At 36.5% G+C, this 19,887-nt stretch overlaps 1 protein-coding gene across 2 annotated transcripts in view; it reads left to right on the top strand.

The window, feature by feature from the left end:
• SLC15A5 (solute carrier family 15 member 5) overlaps positions 1-19,887 on the top strand; it is an 81,690-nt gene that overhangs the window by 13,855 nt on the left and 47,948 nt on the right. For both annotated transcript variants that reach the window (XM_038576143.1, XM_038576144.1), the window contains exons 3-5: positions 2,400-2,569; positions 13,705-13,925; positions 18,335-18,521. In XM_038576143.1, coding sequence (XP_038432071.1) covers positions 2,400-2,569; positions 13,705-13,925; positions 18,335-18,521 — 578 coding nt within the window. The remainder of the gene's footprint in view (positions 1-2,399; positions 2,570-13,704; positions 13,926-18,334; positions 18,522-19,887) is intronic.

Here is a 19,887-nt window from a genome sequence, read left to right as displayed (position 1 = left end):
ATTACTTGAAAACCATTTGGAAATTTCTTAAAATGTTAAATATTCATCTATTGTATCATCCAGCCATTCCACTCCTAGGCTTCCTCCACACCCAAAATTGAGTCTTTATCTATAAAAAGATTTGGATGTGAATGTTCAGAAAATTATTTGTAGTAGCCATAAGTTGGAAAAACTGTCCATCAACAGATATATAGATAGATAAATTGTGGTATATTTATGTAATGGAATACTATTTAGCAATATAAAGGAATGAACTGATAAAAGAAAAAAAAAACAGCATGGGTCAGTCTCAAAATAATTATGCTAAATGAAAGAAGCCAGATAAAAAGAGTACTTTTTTTTTTGTATGCTCCATACCCAACACGGTGCTTGAGCTCACCACCCTGAGATCAAGAATCAGAGGCTCTACCAACTAAGCCAACCAGTCACTATCATCAACTTCAAGCAGCCCCTTAGTATTACCTAGCAAGCAACCAGTATTCAATCATTCCCTTCCTCCTCTTTTAGATGAGTTCTAACCTTTTCTTTTCTCCTCAAACCTTCAGTATCCCTATAGCCATTCTTACCTGTTGACTCTGTTTCTTCTTTCACTTAGAAAAAGAAAGAAGAAAGAAAGGTACAGGGAAGAGAAGGGAAAGGAAGGGGAGTAGGAGAGAGGGAGGGATGAAGGAAGGAAGGAAAGGAAGAGGGAGGGAGAGAGGGAGAGAGGGAGGGAGGAAGGAAGGAAGGAAGGAAGGAAGGAAGGAAGGAAGGAAGGAAGGAAGGAAGGAAGGAAGGAAGAAGGAAGGAAGGAAGGAAGGAAGGAAGGAAGGAAGGAAGGAAGGAAGGAAGGAAGGAAGGATCAATTAGAACATGTAGAGGAAATGCCATAGGATGAGCCCTATCCTTGACAGACCCATCCCTCAGAGTCTGGGGACAACCTGTTACCTGATTCCACCCAATAGAATATGGCAGAGATGACAGATATTAACCCCTGATTATGTTGCTATATGGCAAAAGTGCAGGGATTTTGCAGTGTAATTAAAGGCTCTAGGGGCACCTGGGTGGTTCAATCAGTTAAGCCTCTGAATTGGTTTCAGCTCAGGTCATGATGTCAGGATCATGAGATCTAACCCTCATTGGGCTCCTTGTTCAGCAGGGAGTATGCTTGAGGCTCTCTCTCCCTCTCCCTCTGCTTCTTCCCCCCTTTGCACACACACACTCTCCCTTTCTCTCTCTCTAAAATAAATAAAATCTTTTTTTTTTTTTAAGTCTCTATTCATTTGATTTTAAATTCGTCAAAGGAGAGATTACCCTGGAATCCTGGGTGGGCCTTATCTAACTAGGTAGGGCCTTTAAACCTTAATGATAATGTTAAGTGTTCTAAAACTTAGATCTCTTAGTGTTTGCCCAAATGAAACATTTATCAGAATTCATAAAACTCTATATTGAGCAGCTATTTAATTGTATTTAATTTTACATCAATTTTTTTTTAATTAATGTTAAGACTCCTCCTCTGCAATGGGATTCCAATAGTGGGGATTGAGACCCGATGAAAAGTTGAGTGATACAGATTATTTCCCAAAAATTACAAACCAGACTACTGCTATAGGTACTTCATTATAATATTATTTGTTAGGAAGAGGTACTGAAAGTGTTATTCAAATGACACTCATTTTTCTGGTTTAATGAATGATCTAGTATTACCAAGGTATTCCTGAGTTTACCCTTACTTTGAAAAAGTAGAATAAATAGGAAGGATCAACTCTTTACTCACACAATCTTTTACAGATTCATTAGGCACATTTTTTAAAAGGTGTTATTTATTTGAGAGAGAGAGAGAGAGAGCATGAACCAGAGGGTGGCAGGTGGTAAAGAAAGAGGGAGAAGCAGACTCCTTGCTGAACAAGCGGCTGGATATGGGACTTTATCCCAGTACCCTAAGATGGTGACCTGAGCAGAAGGCAGACACTTAACCAACTGAGCCACCCAGGTGCCCTCATTAGGCATGTTTTAATAAGTATTATCTACTGCTTCTCTAGTGCCACAACACGTAGTTGAGTGGTTGCTATAGAGATGGTATGACCTACAAAACCTGAAATATTCACTGAGGCCCTTTCCAAAAAGTTTGTCAACTTCTACTTTAGATAAGAGAACACATTCTTTCTACCTCTGTTCTAAAAAGGAATGAAACCAAGATAACAGAATAAGATATGTATAAGAATATGATAAGAATATGATAAGACTCCATAGCTGATATGTATACACTTAGTAAGAAATCCAATAAACAATATTTGCACATTCTAGTTCAGCTAACAGACCAACACTTCATAGCTTACATTTAGATCAAAGCATTAAACTTAGCAATCGTTCTCTGAAGTAACTGAATGGTATCTGAAGTAACTGTCTGTGTATCACAGGTTTTGTTGGATCATGAACCTGAAAGCAACTGTTGTCTTTCTGGGAATATCTTACATTCAGCACTCAGGGGCCTGGGTCCTAGTTTTACTCATTCCTTTTATGTCTACACTTATGGCTCTGATAACTCTTCATATGATGCACTGTAACCTGATTTATCAGCCAGAAAAATGTAAGTAAATCACAACTTACATTAATTTCTTGATTTTTATGGTTTTCTTGATCTACTCAATCCTCTTCATCTTTGATCCACTGTAACTTCTCTTTCAACTCACAGAATTTGTAGAGTCTCCTAGGTATTATACTTGAAAGCAACAGGGTCTGCAAGAATATCAACAATCTCTAACTTGTTTTGTTTTTTCCTCGTTGAAAATAGTTTAATACTTGGGTGTTTTAAACATAAACAAAAGTAGGGAAAAAAATCATGTATGCACTCTCAGCTTCAACTCTCATCAACTCCAGTCTTTCCTCATCCTGCCTGGTAATTTTGAAGCAATAATTAAATATTATAGTATTTCTAAGTGAAAGAAGTCAGTAAGAGTAGGACAAATACCCTATGATCTCACTCAGATGTGGAATTTAAGAAAGAAAACAGATAAGCATATGACAAGGAGGAAAAGGAAAAAACAGAGAAGGAAGTAAACCATAAGAGATTCTTTTTTTTTTTTTTAAGACTTTATTTATCTATTCATGAGAGACACACAGAGAGAGAGGCAGAGACATAGGAAGAGGGAGAAGCAGGCTCCATGCAGAGAGCCTGATGTGGGACTCGATCCTGAGACTTGAGGATCACTCCCTGGGCCAAAGGCAGACACTCAACTGCTGAGCCACCCAGGTGACCCATCATAAGAGATTCTTAAAAATAAAAAACAAACTGAGGGTGGATAGAGGGAAGTGGGTGGGCGATGGGCTAGATGGATGATGGGAATTAAGAAGTGCACTTGTTGGGTTGAGCACTGGGGTGCTGTATGTAAGTGATGAGTCACTGAATTCTACTCCTGAAATCAATATTGCACTGTATGTTAACTAAAATTTAAATTTAAAAATTTAAGATATTATAACATTTCATCTGTGTGCATGTATGTCAATGAAATACTTTTTAAAAAACATATTCACAATGTCATTATTACAGACACACAGGCACACACACACACACAATGAAAGAGAATTTCTCAACACAATTGAATATCTGCTCACTGTTAAGATCTCTGTTTCCATTTTTTAAATTTGTGTATTTTGTTTTGTTCTAATCAAATCCAAATAAGGTCCCTACATTCTAAATGGCAGATATGCCCCTTACATCCTCTATAGTCCCCTTTCATTTCTGTCTCTTTTCAAAAATTTTTAAAGAAATCTGTACATTCACAGAGCATTTCTCATAGTCTGGATTTTGCTGATTGCAATCATGTATTGTCACTCAACAGGTGTTTCTCCTTAATTCCTGTTAATTTTCTGAAAGACTTAAATGCTTGATCAGATTAAGATTTTTTTTTTTTTGGCAAAATTCCTTCATAGATGGTGTTCCGTACTTCAACGAAGAGGTGTGATGTCTGCTTATCTGTTTTTACAGTATCAGCTGATGATTTCTGTCTAATTCCATACTCCACTTTGGTTTGCAAGATGGTGGTAGTCTATAGTTATTCCTCCTTTATTACCTGAAATAACTCTATAAAAAGAAATATCTCCTCATTAACTATTCAGTTATACAGAGGTACAGTTTATATAAGAAGAAGAAAACAAATGTTTAATTCTTTTCCCCTATTTTTAAGCCTTCAAATTAATGAGTTGAACTTCAATATCGTCCATTGACAACCTGTTAGTTGTTGTTTTTTTAAACTATTATTATTAATTAATGGACTTAAAACCTTCAATAAGTTTCAATCCACTGCAGTTATTGATGTTCAAATTATTCCATATTTGGGCAGTGAGGTCCTTTTCATGTTGGTGGCTGAGTCCTTCAGATAAGTCCTTCCGTTATCTTTAGTTGCTCTCTTGCTTTCTGATATGACAACAAACTCTGTGGTTATCATTTCCTTCCCTGAACTTGGAATCATCTTTTTTCCCCAAAACACTGTTTCCTTTTCATGTACATTGGTATTTAGAGACTATAATTTTGGCTCTGGGGATGCTCAATGCTATTTAGTCTATCACAGTTTCTAGGCTTTTCTGTGCACAGAACTACAAAATGTAATTTTTTTCTTTCTAAAATAACATACATTTTGTAATATACTAATACTCTAATCAAAACCAGTGCTGAAGGATTTTTACTTATCAAACTCAGATCCTTTTCTATTTCTTCCCAGGTCGACAATCCTGGTTCTTAAGGACAGCAATACATTTGCACATTTGCTGTATCTTTGACAATAACACCCCCAGTATGGCTGTTGAAAACACTTTCAAGATTCTTGCAGGTTTTTTTTTTCTTTATGTTATAATCCCTAGGAATGCACACCAAACTTACTGTGTTTTAAAGTCACTTATAGTTTTTCTTTGTCTGGTTATGTCACTAACTTTATATACAATTAAGTGTATTTGTTCCATTTTTCTTTATACTTAGACATGTTTTTAAAATTTAATTTAAAAAAATAAAATTTAATTTTTTTAAGACATGTGAACATTTCATGTACTAAAATTCATGGACGAAACAAAGTGTATTTGTATTCCTCTATCCTCTCCTATTCCCTTAGGTCTACACTTATATATTTTTAAATAATTAAAAATTAAATGGAAGGATTCCATTTTTGAATAAGGGAAAATACTAAAGTTTTATATGCATATGTATATGTCTCCATGTATGTATTTTCTTCCCTCCTTATATAAGCAATAGCTATTATTCACTCTTCTCACCTGCTTTTCTCATTGAATATAACGTAGGGATTGCCTCATGATTGTATATACAAAATATGCCCCATTCCTTTTTTTTAAAATTATATATATATATATTTAAAATTTTTATTTATTTATGATAGTCCCACAGAGAGAGAGAGAGAGAGAGAGGCAGAGAGACATAGGCAGAGGGAGAAGCAGGCTCCATGCACCGGGAGCCCGATGTGGGATTCGATCCCGCGTCTCCAGGATCATGTCCTGGGCCAAAGGCAGGTGCTAAACCGCTGCGCCACCCAGGGTTCCCTGCCCCATTCCTTTTTACAACTGCTTGGTACTCCATTGTGTAATGAACCATTGTCTATTTCACCAGTCTCATATTGTTGGGCATTTGGGTTGTTATTTTTTGCTTTTGCTATGTTAAGTAGATTCTAATGAACAGCCTGATGTAATCTGCTCTTTGCATTTTTTCCTTCACCTTAAGGATAGATTCTTAAAAGATTATTTAATCAAGTAAATTACCCACAATTTTGCTATATTTTGGCAAATTCCCTTCCATAGTATACCATGTTGTGTTTCCACCAAAAAATGTATGAGAATGCCTATCTTGCCATAGTCTTTCCAAGAGTAATGTGAAACTTTAGGATTTTTGACAGTTTGAGGGTGGACAGTGGCATCTCACTGAAGTTTTAATTGACATTTCTCTTATGAGAAAAGTTGAACATCTTTTCGTTGTCTAGAACAATTTGTATTTCTTTCAGTGAACTATCTGTTCATACATCTAGTCCATTTTTTTTTCTATAGGATTGTGGACTTTTTCTTTCAGTTTTTGGAAGATTTTTCTGTATTGGAGATGTTAAAACTTTGTCTAATGATAAAAGTTGCAAATATTTTTTTCTGACATAGGCAGAGGGAGAAGCAGGCTCCCTGCGGGGAGCCCAATGTGGGACTGGATCCCAGGACCCTGGGATCATGACCTGACCTAAAGGTAGACACTTAACCACTGAGCCACCCAGGTGCCCCAAATTTGCAAATATTATTCCTCATTTGTCATATATCTTGAGTTTGATTCCTGTGTTATTTTCTACATGCAAGATTTTTTAGTTTATTTTGTCTTTTTTGGGGGGGGGTTAGGTTTAAAATAAAATTTATCAGTCTTTTCCTTAATTGCTTTAGATTTTGAATTACGTTAGAAAAGTTTTATTTACTCCCAGATTATAAAGATATTCACTCATAACTTTTCTATCAGTATTCATATTCTTTTTTCTTTTTTTTATCTTTGCATTTCTGACCCATTTGGAAGTTATATTAAAATAAGTTTGAGGGTGCCTGTGTGGATCAGTTGACTAAGCCTCCAACTCTTGATTTTGGCTCAGATCATGATCTCAGGGTCATGGGATCAAGCCCTGAAATGGACTCCATGGTCAGCACAGAGTCTGCTTAAGATTTTCTGTCTCCCTCTGCTCCTCCCCCTGCTTGCACACACACACACACACACACACAAACACACACACTCTCAAATAAACAAAATCTTTTTAAAAATAAAATAGGTTTTAAGAGTGAACTTAGTTTTATGTTTTCCATATAGCTATCAAATTATCCCAACTCACTTATTTAAAATTCTGTATTTTCCCCACTATTTTGAGATGTCAGCTTTACTGTATACAGCAACTTGTATTTCTGGAGTTTTTGCTCTGTTCCTGTGGTCAGTCTATTTTTATCTATCTTGTCTAACTCTAACCTTAATTTCTTATAATTTTCCTTTTACTACTATCAATGTCTTTACTACAACTATGATCACTAAGAGTGATGAAATGAGGTGTATTTTTACAAATTGAGTACCTTCACCAACATTACTTTATTCTCACCCCCAACCTGTGAAGTAGGTGGGAAGGGTACTGTGTATCCTTTTATAGCTCAGATTCCATATGTTTTACTCTTCTCCTGTGGCAACTTCAGCACATCTTCACCATATTATGTTGAAATGATCTACTTATGAATACAGTTAGGTATTCCTGTGTCTTATATGGTAAATGCTCAGTGTTTGTTATTGGTAAACTGAGTGCAGAAACTGAGGCATAATTAAACTAAATGACTTACCAAGGACCTCACAGAAAATGGCTGATGTGGAACCAGAAAGCAGGCCTTATTTTTCTCAGGCTAGGTCTCATTTTATTTACTTATTTTTATGTTTTAAAATTTTTATTTAAATTTGAGTTAACATACAGTACAACATTGGTTTTAGGAGTAGAATTCGGTGCTTCATCACTTATATACGACACCCAGCATACAGCTCATTTTATCACAGCACAATCAAGAGTGTAGAAAATTTCATCCACAAGAGCTTCTGACCCCATTTCTCAGGACCCTGTAGTCTGTGGATCACAGCTAAGCAGTGCATATCCTCCTAGCAGGCTGTGGAATCGGGTTCAATATGCAGAAAGGTATTTGAGGGATGGTCTTTGTCAGCCCCACATGGCAAAAAAAAGAGAAAAATGTAAAGTACTAAATTTTATGGAAAGACAACTTCAGCTATTTCTAGAGTGTATAATTAGCACATAATCCTGGAGTTTTGTGAATATATGTATTTATTACACGCACATACAAAAATATATAATTTTTAGATTTAAATTTTCTAAAAACTATTATGGCATCCATCCATTTGCTTCCTGATTTCCTGTTTGAGAACATATTTATCTCAATACAGAAGTATAATTCTTCATATTACATATTTTAACATAGATGAAGTAAACTGTCTTTGGAAAATTACAAGAAAAAATTATTAGTTGCAATTAAAAATATGACAGAAAATCTTCATGAGTTGTTTACTTTATACAACACTCCATAAAATGAATACTTCGCAGTTTTGAGTTTTGTTTTGTTTTCTATTTCCAAGTTATAAGATCACCCAACTATGATGAAGTGAAACTCTGTCTTCCCTCTAGCAAACTATATAATCCTTATTTTGGCTTCTTCCTCTCTGATGACTAAATTGGAAATTCCTCAAAGCTGTAATTCAAAGCCATAGGTGACCTTAAAGAAATGATTTTTTATATGCTACCTTTTATTTTAAGGTAACTTTTCAAATGTGGACCATGCATTCCATTATGTTTAGCTGTCAAGCACGGCCTTCATTTGCATTTCTTCCCACTGCTATAATTTTGAGAACTGGCAGGTGACCAAAGAAGAAAAAATGTGCATCTACCATCTAGAGTGCAATGTAGGCTTTTTTTATTATAATTAAGTAGCATAGATATTCATGATTAGATCAAGGTCAGAGGAGCAGAACATCAGAGCCAAGGACTTAAAGGTACAAAGAATAGAAAAATTGCTTTCTAAAGTTTTTTTTTAATAGTAATAGCTACAATCTTTAAGTTTTGCAATAAAACATTTAAAATAGCTCATCTGTTTTATTTTAAAATGTGCACGCCTGGTGTGTTTGCCATGCACATTTAAACTAGAGCTTGAAGTCTCAGTTGCATTTTCATTCCTTTTTTTTTTTTTTTTTTTTTTTTCAACTTCCCATTTCTGCTCCTGGTGCAGAAAAGCAATTTGAAAATTATAATGACAATGGATTTTTTTTAAACGGAGTCTACATGACACCCCAAATTATTTGTACAGAGGGCATGAATTTTCTATTAAGTCTAATGGATTAATCCAAGGAGGCGGTGTGATGTTTAGATGTCAATGTTTTCAACAGGATTATCTCTCCTGACATTCAGAGCTAACTCCCTGGTTTGATGGGGCAACTGTTGCTCTCCTCGGGCAGACAGATTAACTGTACGATTCTTTTTCTTGCCCTTTCCAACTAGCTTATGATTCCCTCCCAGGCCAGCTGATCAATTTAGGCTTACTATTTCCCCTGCTTTCTTTTCCCCTCTGACTTAAAACCCGTATAGCACATTGTCCACTCCTTCTCAATGCCCTTGATAGTCTTTTTCTTTTCTCCTCTGATCATCTTCTAACTGATGCGAAACCCTAGGATTCATTCCAGGGACCCCATATCTTCATATCATTTTTTCTTAAGTAATCTCTTATCCCACTTTCAATGCCAGCTATGCACCAAATGCCCAAGTTCATATTGACCTCACCTTGAAACTCGTATATCCAACTTCTAGTTAACATTTCTTTTACCACACAAAACTTTTATTTTTTCAATTTGATACATTTCTACACAGTTTACCTCCCCTCTCCTATCATATATATACATTTTGAAATTCAGAGAGAAGAATTCTAATCAAATTGTGGATTAGTCACATGTGTTTAATGCTACTTCTCAAAACGTCATTAAAATAAAAATACAAGGATGAAAAGGTATAAGCCCTCAAAAAGTGAAAAGGAAATAGGTTATTAGAAGACAAGAGCTCATACATTTCTTGAAGATGAGCATTGACATTTTGCCCTGCTTATCTAATAGTCCTCTCAAACTTAACCTGACCAAAACTCAACCCCTGATTCACCAAGCTGTAACCCAGCCCCTTTCTTGTTCTCTCCATCTCAGTGTAAATCACCAACATCCAGTTTTTTAAGGGAAGAATAAGTAGTCATCCTCAAATTGTCTCATTTCTTCAAACTCCCCCCACATCATAAAATATTGCTGGTTGTTCAAACACATATCCCCTGCTGTCCACTTCTCTTCATTGCTATCACTATGTCCAAGTTACCACTACCTCTTGCCCTCTAGCAGCTTCCCTTCTTGTTTTCTAAAACCTATGATCCACACCACTACCAGACTTCCAGAGTAACTTCTTAAATGTACAATATCCCCCCTCTGCATAAAATTTCTTAATACTTTCCCATAACATGCGAGTCAGACCCCAAGCTTCTTACTTTAGCCTGTAAAGTCTGATTGATCCCTGGCCAACTCTTGGACCTCACTTCCTTCAATATTCTTACTAACTGAGCTACTGCCTCATTGGCCTTTATGGATCCTGAACCTCTTTCAGCTTCTTTCTTTCTTTTTCTCTTTCTTTCTTTCTTCTTTCTTTCTTTCTTTCTTTCTTTCTTTCTTTCTTTCTTTTTCATTTCTTCTTACTTTTTAAGAGATTTTTATTTTATTTTATTTGAGAGAGACAAATAGAAAGAGCATAAGCAGAGGGTGGGGGCAGAAGGAGAGAGACAAGCAGATTCCCCACTTAGCAGGGAGCCTGACCCTGAGCTTGATCCCAGGACCCTGAGATCATGACCTGAGCCAAAGTCAGATGCTTAACTGACTGAGCCACCCAGGTGCCCCTCAGCTTATTTCTACCCTATGACATGTCTCACATATGCTGCTTCCATATCTTTTGCCTACTTCTGGTCATTCAATCCTCAGTTCAATTTTCAACTCTTTCTGTAGTCTTCATACTCTATCCCATAATGAATGTCTACCTTATCGGTCCATTTTGTTTTCATCATTGAACATGCCTAATATTTTTCTGCTTATTTAGTGCCTCCCCCACCATAAAGAAAACTCAGGGATTTGTGAATCTTGTTCACTATTATATTCTCAGGACCCAAAAGCCCTTGGCACATAGTAGGTACTTAATATGTTGAATGAATGAATGATTGCATTCACATTTGTTTGGAATCAATTATGTGCCCTCCTTGTCCTAGCTAAAACTTTAGACCTCCTTCATGCTCAATCATTTCTTGTTCTTAACCATTTTGTTTTTGTTGCTTCATATTACCCTGTCAGATATAATTTTATTTGTTTAAATATATTTATTTTTCAAAGTTGTATTCAGTTGAAGCTAGTGCTATTCAAAGTCTTGTCCACGGAACAGTGCTGATCAATGAACTGTTTGTTACTAGTGTGCAAGAAAATAAATACAGACACTGAGAAGAAACATGTAGAAATATTTACATAAAGTTAGATTTTATGTCTGTTTAATCTAATAATAAAAATGTCAGAACTTATATTTTATATTTTATTTTATTTTATTCTTAAATGAGATTATTTAGGTATTACATTTTGCAGTATTTTTAAAATGTATTGACCATAATGATTGAAACTTAAAAAAAAAAAAAAGTTTTTTTAGCACAGCTAGTTTAAGAAGTAATAATCTAAAGATTTCTCTTTAGCAATAAGATGATAGGCACACCCGGTGGCACAGCGGTTTAGCGCCGCCTGCAGCCCAGGGCATGATCCTGGAGACCCTGGATTGAGTCCCACGTCACGCTCTCTGCATGGAGCCTGCTTCTCCCTCTGCCTGTGTCTCTGCCTCTCATTCTCTCTCTGTGTCTCTATAAATAAATAAATAAAATCTTTAAAAAGAAAAAATAGAAATAAGATGATAAAGATATTCAACTGTTTAATAAGATTACATATATCAATTTGCCATGCATTAAGAGCAGATGCGGGGATCCCTGGGTGGCGCAGCGGTTTAACGCCTGCCTTTGGCCCAGGGCGCGATCCTGGGGACCAGGGATCGAGTCCCACGTCGGGCTCCCGGTGCATGGAGCCTGCTTCTCCCTCTGCCTGTGTCTCTGCCTCTCTCTCTCTTTGTGACTATCATAAATAAATAAAAATTTAAAAAAATTAAGAGCAGATGTTAATTCATCTTGAAACAAATAATGATTTGCTTAAACAAAAAAGGAAAAATGGGTTCAAAACATGTATTCAATATAAGTGCCTAAGTTTTAAAAAATAGTAGGGAAATTGGGGAGAATATCCTTGGAATTAGTCTTCCATGCTGTGAATAGCGATCATATCATCATAAAGTCTATTTGAAAGCATAGAGTAAGTTGGATTAATGCCAGTAATAACCTTACCATCTACACATCCCTGTTTTGCAAAAGTTGAGCAGAGAGCAGGCTGATGAGCAACAGAGACAACATCATAAGGAAATATCAGGAAGTTAAGCCTCCTAGCTCAGACCTGTTCAAATTCAGTCTCCAGACTGTTCATCAAGACATTCTCAGTTCTCATTTTACTAAAGTCTTAAGTAAACTAATTGAAATAGCTAAGAAAGTCTCATAATAGAGCAGTTCTTCCTGCAATAATAAAAAGATGTCCCTATTCTTTCCTAATAGACATAGCACTCACAGGTGTTTCTGGGCCCTTGGCATTCTCACGCCTGGGGCTTTCCTCTGTGTCTGGCAATAGTGACTAAGAAGAGGCAATAGTGACCACAGGTATGAGCCTATAGGCGATGCAATTATTCCAACATACTTCCACTTGACCTCAACACACTTCACAGAGGCCACCAAAGGGCCACTGCTGTAATCATTCTTGGTCACTACCAATTTGGACTGGATTTGATTCAGTGACTTAGAGGTTAAAGGTTCCATATTCAATTACCAGGCCCCCCAGCTTCCTCAATTAATCAAAGGCTGACATAATAGGTCTATTACAACTCTTAAAAGAGATCAAATCAATATAATCACTCTATAACTATAAAAAATTTTTAATAAATATTCTTTATTTAAATATAAAAACCAATACTCAGTGGCACTTATATGAATTTGGTTAGAATGTATTTCATGTAGAATTTCATTATGGGAAATTTGAACATAAACAAAATAACAATCAGATTATACCTTTAATTTCTATAGTGGCCTTCTCTGGGGGAAACCCAAACATTTTTACATTTATTATACCACTTATTCTGCAACCATGATTTGGTGTCTAGTAATTTGTGGGAGGATTTATATGGTCAAGGGAGTACCATGAAAAATTGTAACAATTATGGTGACACAGCTGTACTGCTAACTAAAAGGGGGGGGGGGCTTATCTCATTGTATCAGGAAGTCCTAATGGAGTCAAAGAGAAGGTGGAATCTGAAAGATCATAAAAGAAGCAACAGTGAGGTTGCAAATCACAAGCAGCAAGTGACTGCGAACATCTGAAGCAATAAAATGCTTCGGATGCTGAAGTGACAGCCATATAAACCCAGATGAAACTACTGGAAAAGTCAAAAGCCAGCTAATCCAATCTGAACTTTTAGTGACACTATCAACATGTATAAAGTCATTTGAAGAGTTCAAAGTTTAACCGTACGTCTGAAATTCAAGGATAAAGTCAAAGCAGAGAATACATTTCGCTTCATCTCCATGTCAAAATAAGAAACCACCCTCTACCTGACAAGTGAGGATTATTTATATAACAATTTATATTAAGAAATAGTACTAGTTCTTTGTGTTACAACTGTAAAAGAAAGTTCTGGTTGTCTTACTCATTAATGAGTTAGACTTCTAAGAGATTGTGGAATTTCTTACTTTGGTGTTTTATTTTGTCACCTTTCTTCCCTTTTTAGTATGTTCCCATTGATCTTATCTTTTTCATTTTTTACATTAGCTGTCAGGCACCACCTTGGGCTGGTCACCAGGATGCCAGAACCCTTGTCAGAAGAGTGTTCCTTTGAATTCAACCCCTTGGGTGCTAAAACCTTCTCAGTCACTTTACTGCCCTTCATCCTTGCAATTGTCATCTTTCTGATTGACATCTTGGAAAATTGAAGAACAATTCCTTTACTAATACATAATATCTCGAATTACTTACAGGTTGCTCCCTCCTGACAACCTTTGGGGTGTTTATTAATGCACTGAAAATATGCTGTCTGCACTATTGCAGTCTTGCTAGAGATGTGACAAGCTGGTTAGACCATGCCAAGAAAAAAAATGGTGGTTGCTACAGTGAGCTCCATGTGGAAGACACAAAATATTTCTTCACCCTTCTTCCTCTCTTCATTTTCCAGCTCCTCTACAAAATATGCATTATGCAGGTAAGGAAGGGTAATTAGCACTAACCCAAGAATAATAAAATGATCGTATGTGAACATTACAAGTAAATATTTATTTTCAGCCCATCAGACTCTCCTCACTGCCTAACTTTGTCAGGCAGTCATCCTATAAATGTTTCTCATCACCATAGGCTTTAATTTCAAAAGACAAGTGAGGTCAGGCTGAGGCATACCTGAGGAGCACCCAGTATGTTGTTTCTCTCGTAAAACTGGAAATGTCTTTCAGAAGATGTGGACGATATTTCAGAGTGCATAGTCACAAGGCATAAGAGCAATACACGAAAATACAAGATCTATGGGCAATTACCCAACCTTTTTTCAGCCAAAGATTGGCCTTCCTCCTTCATTAAGCCTTTAAAAATTAGTACTAACATGTAACTAACTTGACTGATTTAAGTACCACCTCCACTGTATTCTTAAGTATATGTACTAATGAGCAAGTGATTTTTTTTTCCCCACCCACCTTTAGTTCCTTGGTGAATCAGTGCCTGTGCTATGGAGAAATTAGAGGGAAAATAGCAAGTCCAAAGTACTTTTCATAAATAAATGTGATTTCAAAAAAAACAACTTTAATATGATAATTGTCAAAGACAAACTTATGAAGACATATAAGTGATTATAAAGTCTTTGAAGAAATTCAGGACCATATTTGCTGCTAAGCCACAACTTTAGAATTTAGAAGGCTAATGAGTAAGTTATATCCATAAATCTTAGAGCAGTAGAGCTGAAAAGAAATTTAGAGATTAACTTACTCAACTACTTCATTTGTTGAAGAGGAAACTGAGACTCGGAAAAATTAAGTGATTCTGGAAGGGATAGCTAAGTCACATAGTTAATATTAGTGAAAGGAAAAACAAATCCACCTGCTGACTCTGAGGACAAAGCTTGCTCTAATAGACCAGGGGTCAGCAAATTACTGTCTGCAGGCCAAATCCAGCTCACTGCTTTTTTTTTTTCTTCATTCCCTGCAAGATAAGAAGGTTTTTATATTTTTATATGCTTGAGAAAATCAAAAGAAAAAATATTTTATGACATGAAAATTACAACAAATTCAAAATTCAGGAACAATAAATAGAGTTTTATTGGAGCATAGCCATTCTTGTTTATTTGTCATACTAGGTCTCCTAATGCATGAAAACAATAGGACTGAGTATTTGCAATAGAATCAGTATGTGGAAACATTTTTTATCTAGAACTTTGCAAAAAAGTTTGACAAGAACCTTTGCTATAAACACTGCATGAAAGCTAAGTTAATTTAGCAAATTCAACTTCCCTCCTGACTCCACATTAGGAGCCAGCACAAAAACACAAAAATATAACCCATATATATGATCTTTAATATCATAAAAAATATTAAAAAGCAAAATTAATAGTAAGTACAAAATTACTAAGTGGTCCATAGCCAGCCTCAAACCTTCTGTGCAAATAGCTGATTCTTTATCTTCGTAATGCAGTGACACTTGCTATTTCTTTTGACTAAATTTGAGCTTCTTCTGCAAATTGTCATAATTTTTTAATTTGACATAAATTACCATAAATATCAATAAACCAGTTTTTAACTCCCTCACCAAATCTAGATGCCCAGTTATTGCAAAGAACAAAACTACTATTTTTTGATCACCTATATGTATCATAGCTCAGAAAAGATGACTTTACAGCATCCAATTTAATCCCCATAGCAAGCTTACAAAGGCTGATATTATGATCCTAAATCCAAGGCTCAGAAACATTAAATAACTTCTAACTTGCTTGCAGTCACCCCACTAACATATGGCATTCCGACTCAGTGCTGGTATCAATACCCACACTTTCCTATTACCCAAAATGCCTCTCTTTCAGCTGCATTAAAAATTCCTGAGAAACACCTACTGGTTCCAAAATTATTCACAGTAATGTTATGCCAGAAAATCCAAACAGAAGAAGAAGAAGAAGAAGAAGAAGAAGAAGAAGAAGAAGAAGAAGAAGAAGAAGAAGAAGAAGAAGAAGAAGAAGAAGGAGAAGAAGAAGTTTAGAATGTACTTCTCAAGGGAGGCAGAGAAAACTTCCAATGGGACAAGCTGAATTAGATTTTTCCCTTCAGATGAAATAATCACCAACATAAAAGCGATCAAAGTATCAAGAATAAAACATCCTTGAATTCCATATTTTAAATTTAGTAGCTATTATTGACCTTCAGTTCCGAGGCATACATTTAAAATATGTTGATATTAAGGCTGATGATGTTGCCATTTGACATTACTGGCCACTCAAAGGTGAAAATGAATCTCTATTGACAGCAATTATTTCTGAATACTCAGAGGCTTGTATGAAATAAAAGTATTTAAAATTTTAAAAGGGGATGATTTCAGAACTTGAGGCAGAAGCAGAAATGATTTCAAGCTTTCAAGACACTGGAGCCTTTTCTTAGATTAGGCAATATATTAATATTGCTTCACTAAAGATTAATAGTACATTCACCACATTATTAAGTTAACAGGTTTCTGTGTCTGTGATTCATGCCGATAATAACTTTATTCCTATTAACAATAATTCTCATTTGAAATCAGTAACAGAAACTTCCAAATTATGCTGGGAGCCTTTCAGTCTTAGAGCAGATCTGCTGCCAGCACTTAAAAAAAAAATCATTCATTTTCCTCTGATTGAGGGATACGTGCTTAATAATTTTATTGAAGGAGGGCAGAACTAGCTAATGTCCCCTTCAGTCTTGCCGTCTGCACCCAACCAAAGCAGTCCTTGTTTATAATTCTAAAGGTCAAATGAAAGCTTGGAAGGTGAATTATCACCAGGACAGATTTTATATAGATAGAAAGAATGTCTGTGAAAATGTGGTCCATTTCTGGTTTTAGGTAGTTAACATAGCTAACATAGCTAACATAGTAGGAGGCTCATTTCGTAAGTGGTGGGCTTGTTAACAGCTGTACTCGAGACTCTAACTCTTCTTATACTCTCTCAAATTGTACAATTGATAACAGGAGTCAGTGAAAAGTTTCAAACAGGAAGTTATCTATTTGAGGTGGGCTGTGCTCCCAATATGGTGGGAAGGCAGAAATCCTAATGCAGTGCATGCACAGCTAGAAAAAATGGTTGGAGAATCCATTCCTTAAGGACAAGACTCAGGGGGACCTCCTCTCCAAGCCACTTAGCAGCCTTGTGTTCCACTGGGAATTAAGGACATACTAAGCACTGTGAGTGACAATGATGAGTGATTGCAACCAAGTTCACAAACCAGAAAAGTGACGAGATGCCCTCCTTCCTGTGACACCGTCTTTTTAACAAGAGGTTTGGAATACTTGGAAAGGCTCCAAGTTAAGGTTATGCTTTTACTTAGGACTAGGGATTTTTAAAAATGAAGAAATTCTGATACTACTACTCTGAGGGTTTGGGATGGGGTACAGGTTTTCTTTGTTTTGGTTTTTTGGTTTTGGGGGGGATTTTGTGTGTTTATTTTTCATTTCTTATCTCTTAGTTTATTATGCAAGCCTTTTTCATGCAGCTTCCTTTGTGGTCCGCAAGTGCCACACACTTAGTTTAAAACAGGAGTGTAGGGATCCCTGGGTGGTGCAGCAGTTTGGCGCCTGCCTTTGGCCCAGGACGCGATCCTGGAGACCCGGGATGGAATCCCACGTCAAGGCTCCCGGTACATGGAGCCTGCTTCTCCCTCTGCCTGTGTCTCTGCCTCTCTCTCTCTCTCTCTCTCTCTCTCTCTGTGTGTGACTATCATAAATAAAAAAAAAATTAAAAAAAATAAAACAGGAGTGTAAACACAAGTATGTTTTGTTTCTCGTTTTTTTGTGTTACTTGGCTCATTTTAGAAGTGAAGCCAATCCAAGAAGGCAATAAAGACAGCCTGTGACAAGTGCTGTGTTTCTAGACTGGGCCTCTCTTCTTTGTAACAATCATTCCTATCTATTTTGCCACCAAACTAGATGCTTTACAAAGGATTTTTTTCTAGCCTCCATTTTTTTTCATCAGTGTAAAAACAAACATCCATAATACTTTGTACTGTCTTTTATTTTATTGTTTGAGGGAAAAGTCTGTTTCATTATAAGCAATGTTACATTTTTTTAGTAAGTTATTTGATTTCTTATGTGTCATCCTAAGCACAAAATTAGGGCCAGGCCACCTTTACTTTCCATAGGAAAATTAAGAAGTTAGACTGAGTGACAAAAGATTCTCCATAAAGGATCAAAGGATCAGTAATATTGTCAATAGACTAACAGAGCTCATATTGCCCTTTGTCAGCTCATAATTGGGACATTGAAGAGCTGGGGAACATCCTGCTCATCTGTCACAGAGAACGTACAAAGGGCAAGAAGGCATCTGCAGCAGGACGCTTTCTCCAGAGTTAAACTACTATCTTAATGCCTGGCTGCTTTCTCCCTCAAATACAGATTCCTTCAGGATATTATGTGCAGACCATGAATTCCAACCTGAATTTGGATGGATTTCTTCTGCCAGTTGCAGTAATGAATGTCATCAGCATCCTACCACTATTAATTCTGGCTCCTTGTATGGAGTATTTCAGCACCTGCCTCTTTCCCTTGAAGAGAAATGGATCATTTTTGTTGGCATGCATTAGTAAGTACAACTCAGCATCTCAAGCGAATTGTTTGTAACTTAAAAAAAAAAAAAAAAAAAACTCTGCTGAGATCTAAGCTAGCTATATGTTCTGGAGTAGAGACCCATTTTGGCAAATTGAGAAGAGGGTGAATTTAAGAAGAATAACAGCCAGCTCCTCAAGTCTCTATGCAGACATCAGCAGCCCATTTTCTTCCCATCCTTTTATGCTTCCTCAGAGGACACAGCTAATTTAAAGACCCAGTGAAACTTCCAGTACTACCAAATGGCCTATCTTCCCTCAAGGGAGGCAGTCCTTACTCCTGAGTCAATGCTGAATATGTTCTTAAAAAGTAACACAGGTTAACGAACCCATAAAATGCCTGGCTGTACTTGGGAGGCTTTAACTTCTGAGCCAGTAGCAAAATTTACTAAAAATTATTAGTATGATTCAGAGTTTCTACATAATACTTATTCATAAAGTAAGGTACATAGCAAAAATTTCAAACATTTTTCCCAATTTTATTCATCTTCCAGCTTAATTATCATATAAGATTTTGAAAATTTAAGGTGTAAGATGTGATGATTTGATACATTGTATATATTGCAAAGTGTTTACCACAATAAGGTTAGTTAACACCTCCTCTACCTCACATAACTGCTGCTTTCTTGTTGTTATGGTGAGAACACGGAAGCTCTACTCTCATTTTTGAAAGGGGAAAACATTAGGTCATCTTACTCAGAACACAAGCAGTAGACCGTAAAATAAAATTTCTCCCATTTCAGTGGGAGAGAAGGAGCTGAAGCCCATTCTGATCACACTCGCCTCTTCCTGGCCGAGCTCCCTCAGGCACCACCAGGGAACAGGGGACAAGTGCTGGTATAGCAAAAACCAGGTTCAACCTAAGAATCAGAGCTCTGGGCCTCAACCTCTGATCTGCCACTGAGCTGTTGCTGGGTGACCTGGAAAAGTCACCTAACCTTTCTGTCTTCTACTTCACTTATTTTATTTACTGAGGGGCATATCTTAGATACATTTGTGGTCCCTCTGTTCTGAAAGACTTTACAGAATCACTCCAGATGACTTCAGTGCCTGGAGCATAGACCGGACACATAGTGAAAGCTCTATAAATGTTTACTATTGAGGCACAACCTGGGTGACTCAGTGGTTGAGTGTCTACCTTTGGCTCAGGTCATGATCCTGAGGTCCTGGGATGGAGCCCTGAGTCAGGCTCCCCGCCTGTGTCTCTGCCTCTCTCTCTGTGTCTCTCATGAATAAATAAATAAATAATCTTTAAAAAATTAACTAGTATTGAGCTATCATGTGTAGGGAACAGGTCTAGCTGGTGGGCATAAACAGAAAGCAAAAAGGAATTTGAAACGTTTA

This window comes from Canis lupus, chromosome 27 (assembly GCF_011100685.1).
Source record: "Canis lupus familiaris isolate Mischka breed German Shepherd chromosome 27, alternate assembly UU_Cfam_GSD_1.0, whole genome shotgun sequence".
Classification (NCBI taxonomy): domain Eukaryota; kingdom Metazoa; phylum Chordata; class Mammalia; order Carnivora; family Canidae; genus Canis; species Canis lupus.
The sequence above is the reverse complement of the archived record's forward strand: the minus strand, read 5'-3'. Positions and strand labels throughout refer to the sequence as shown.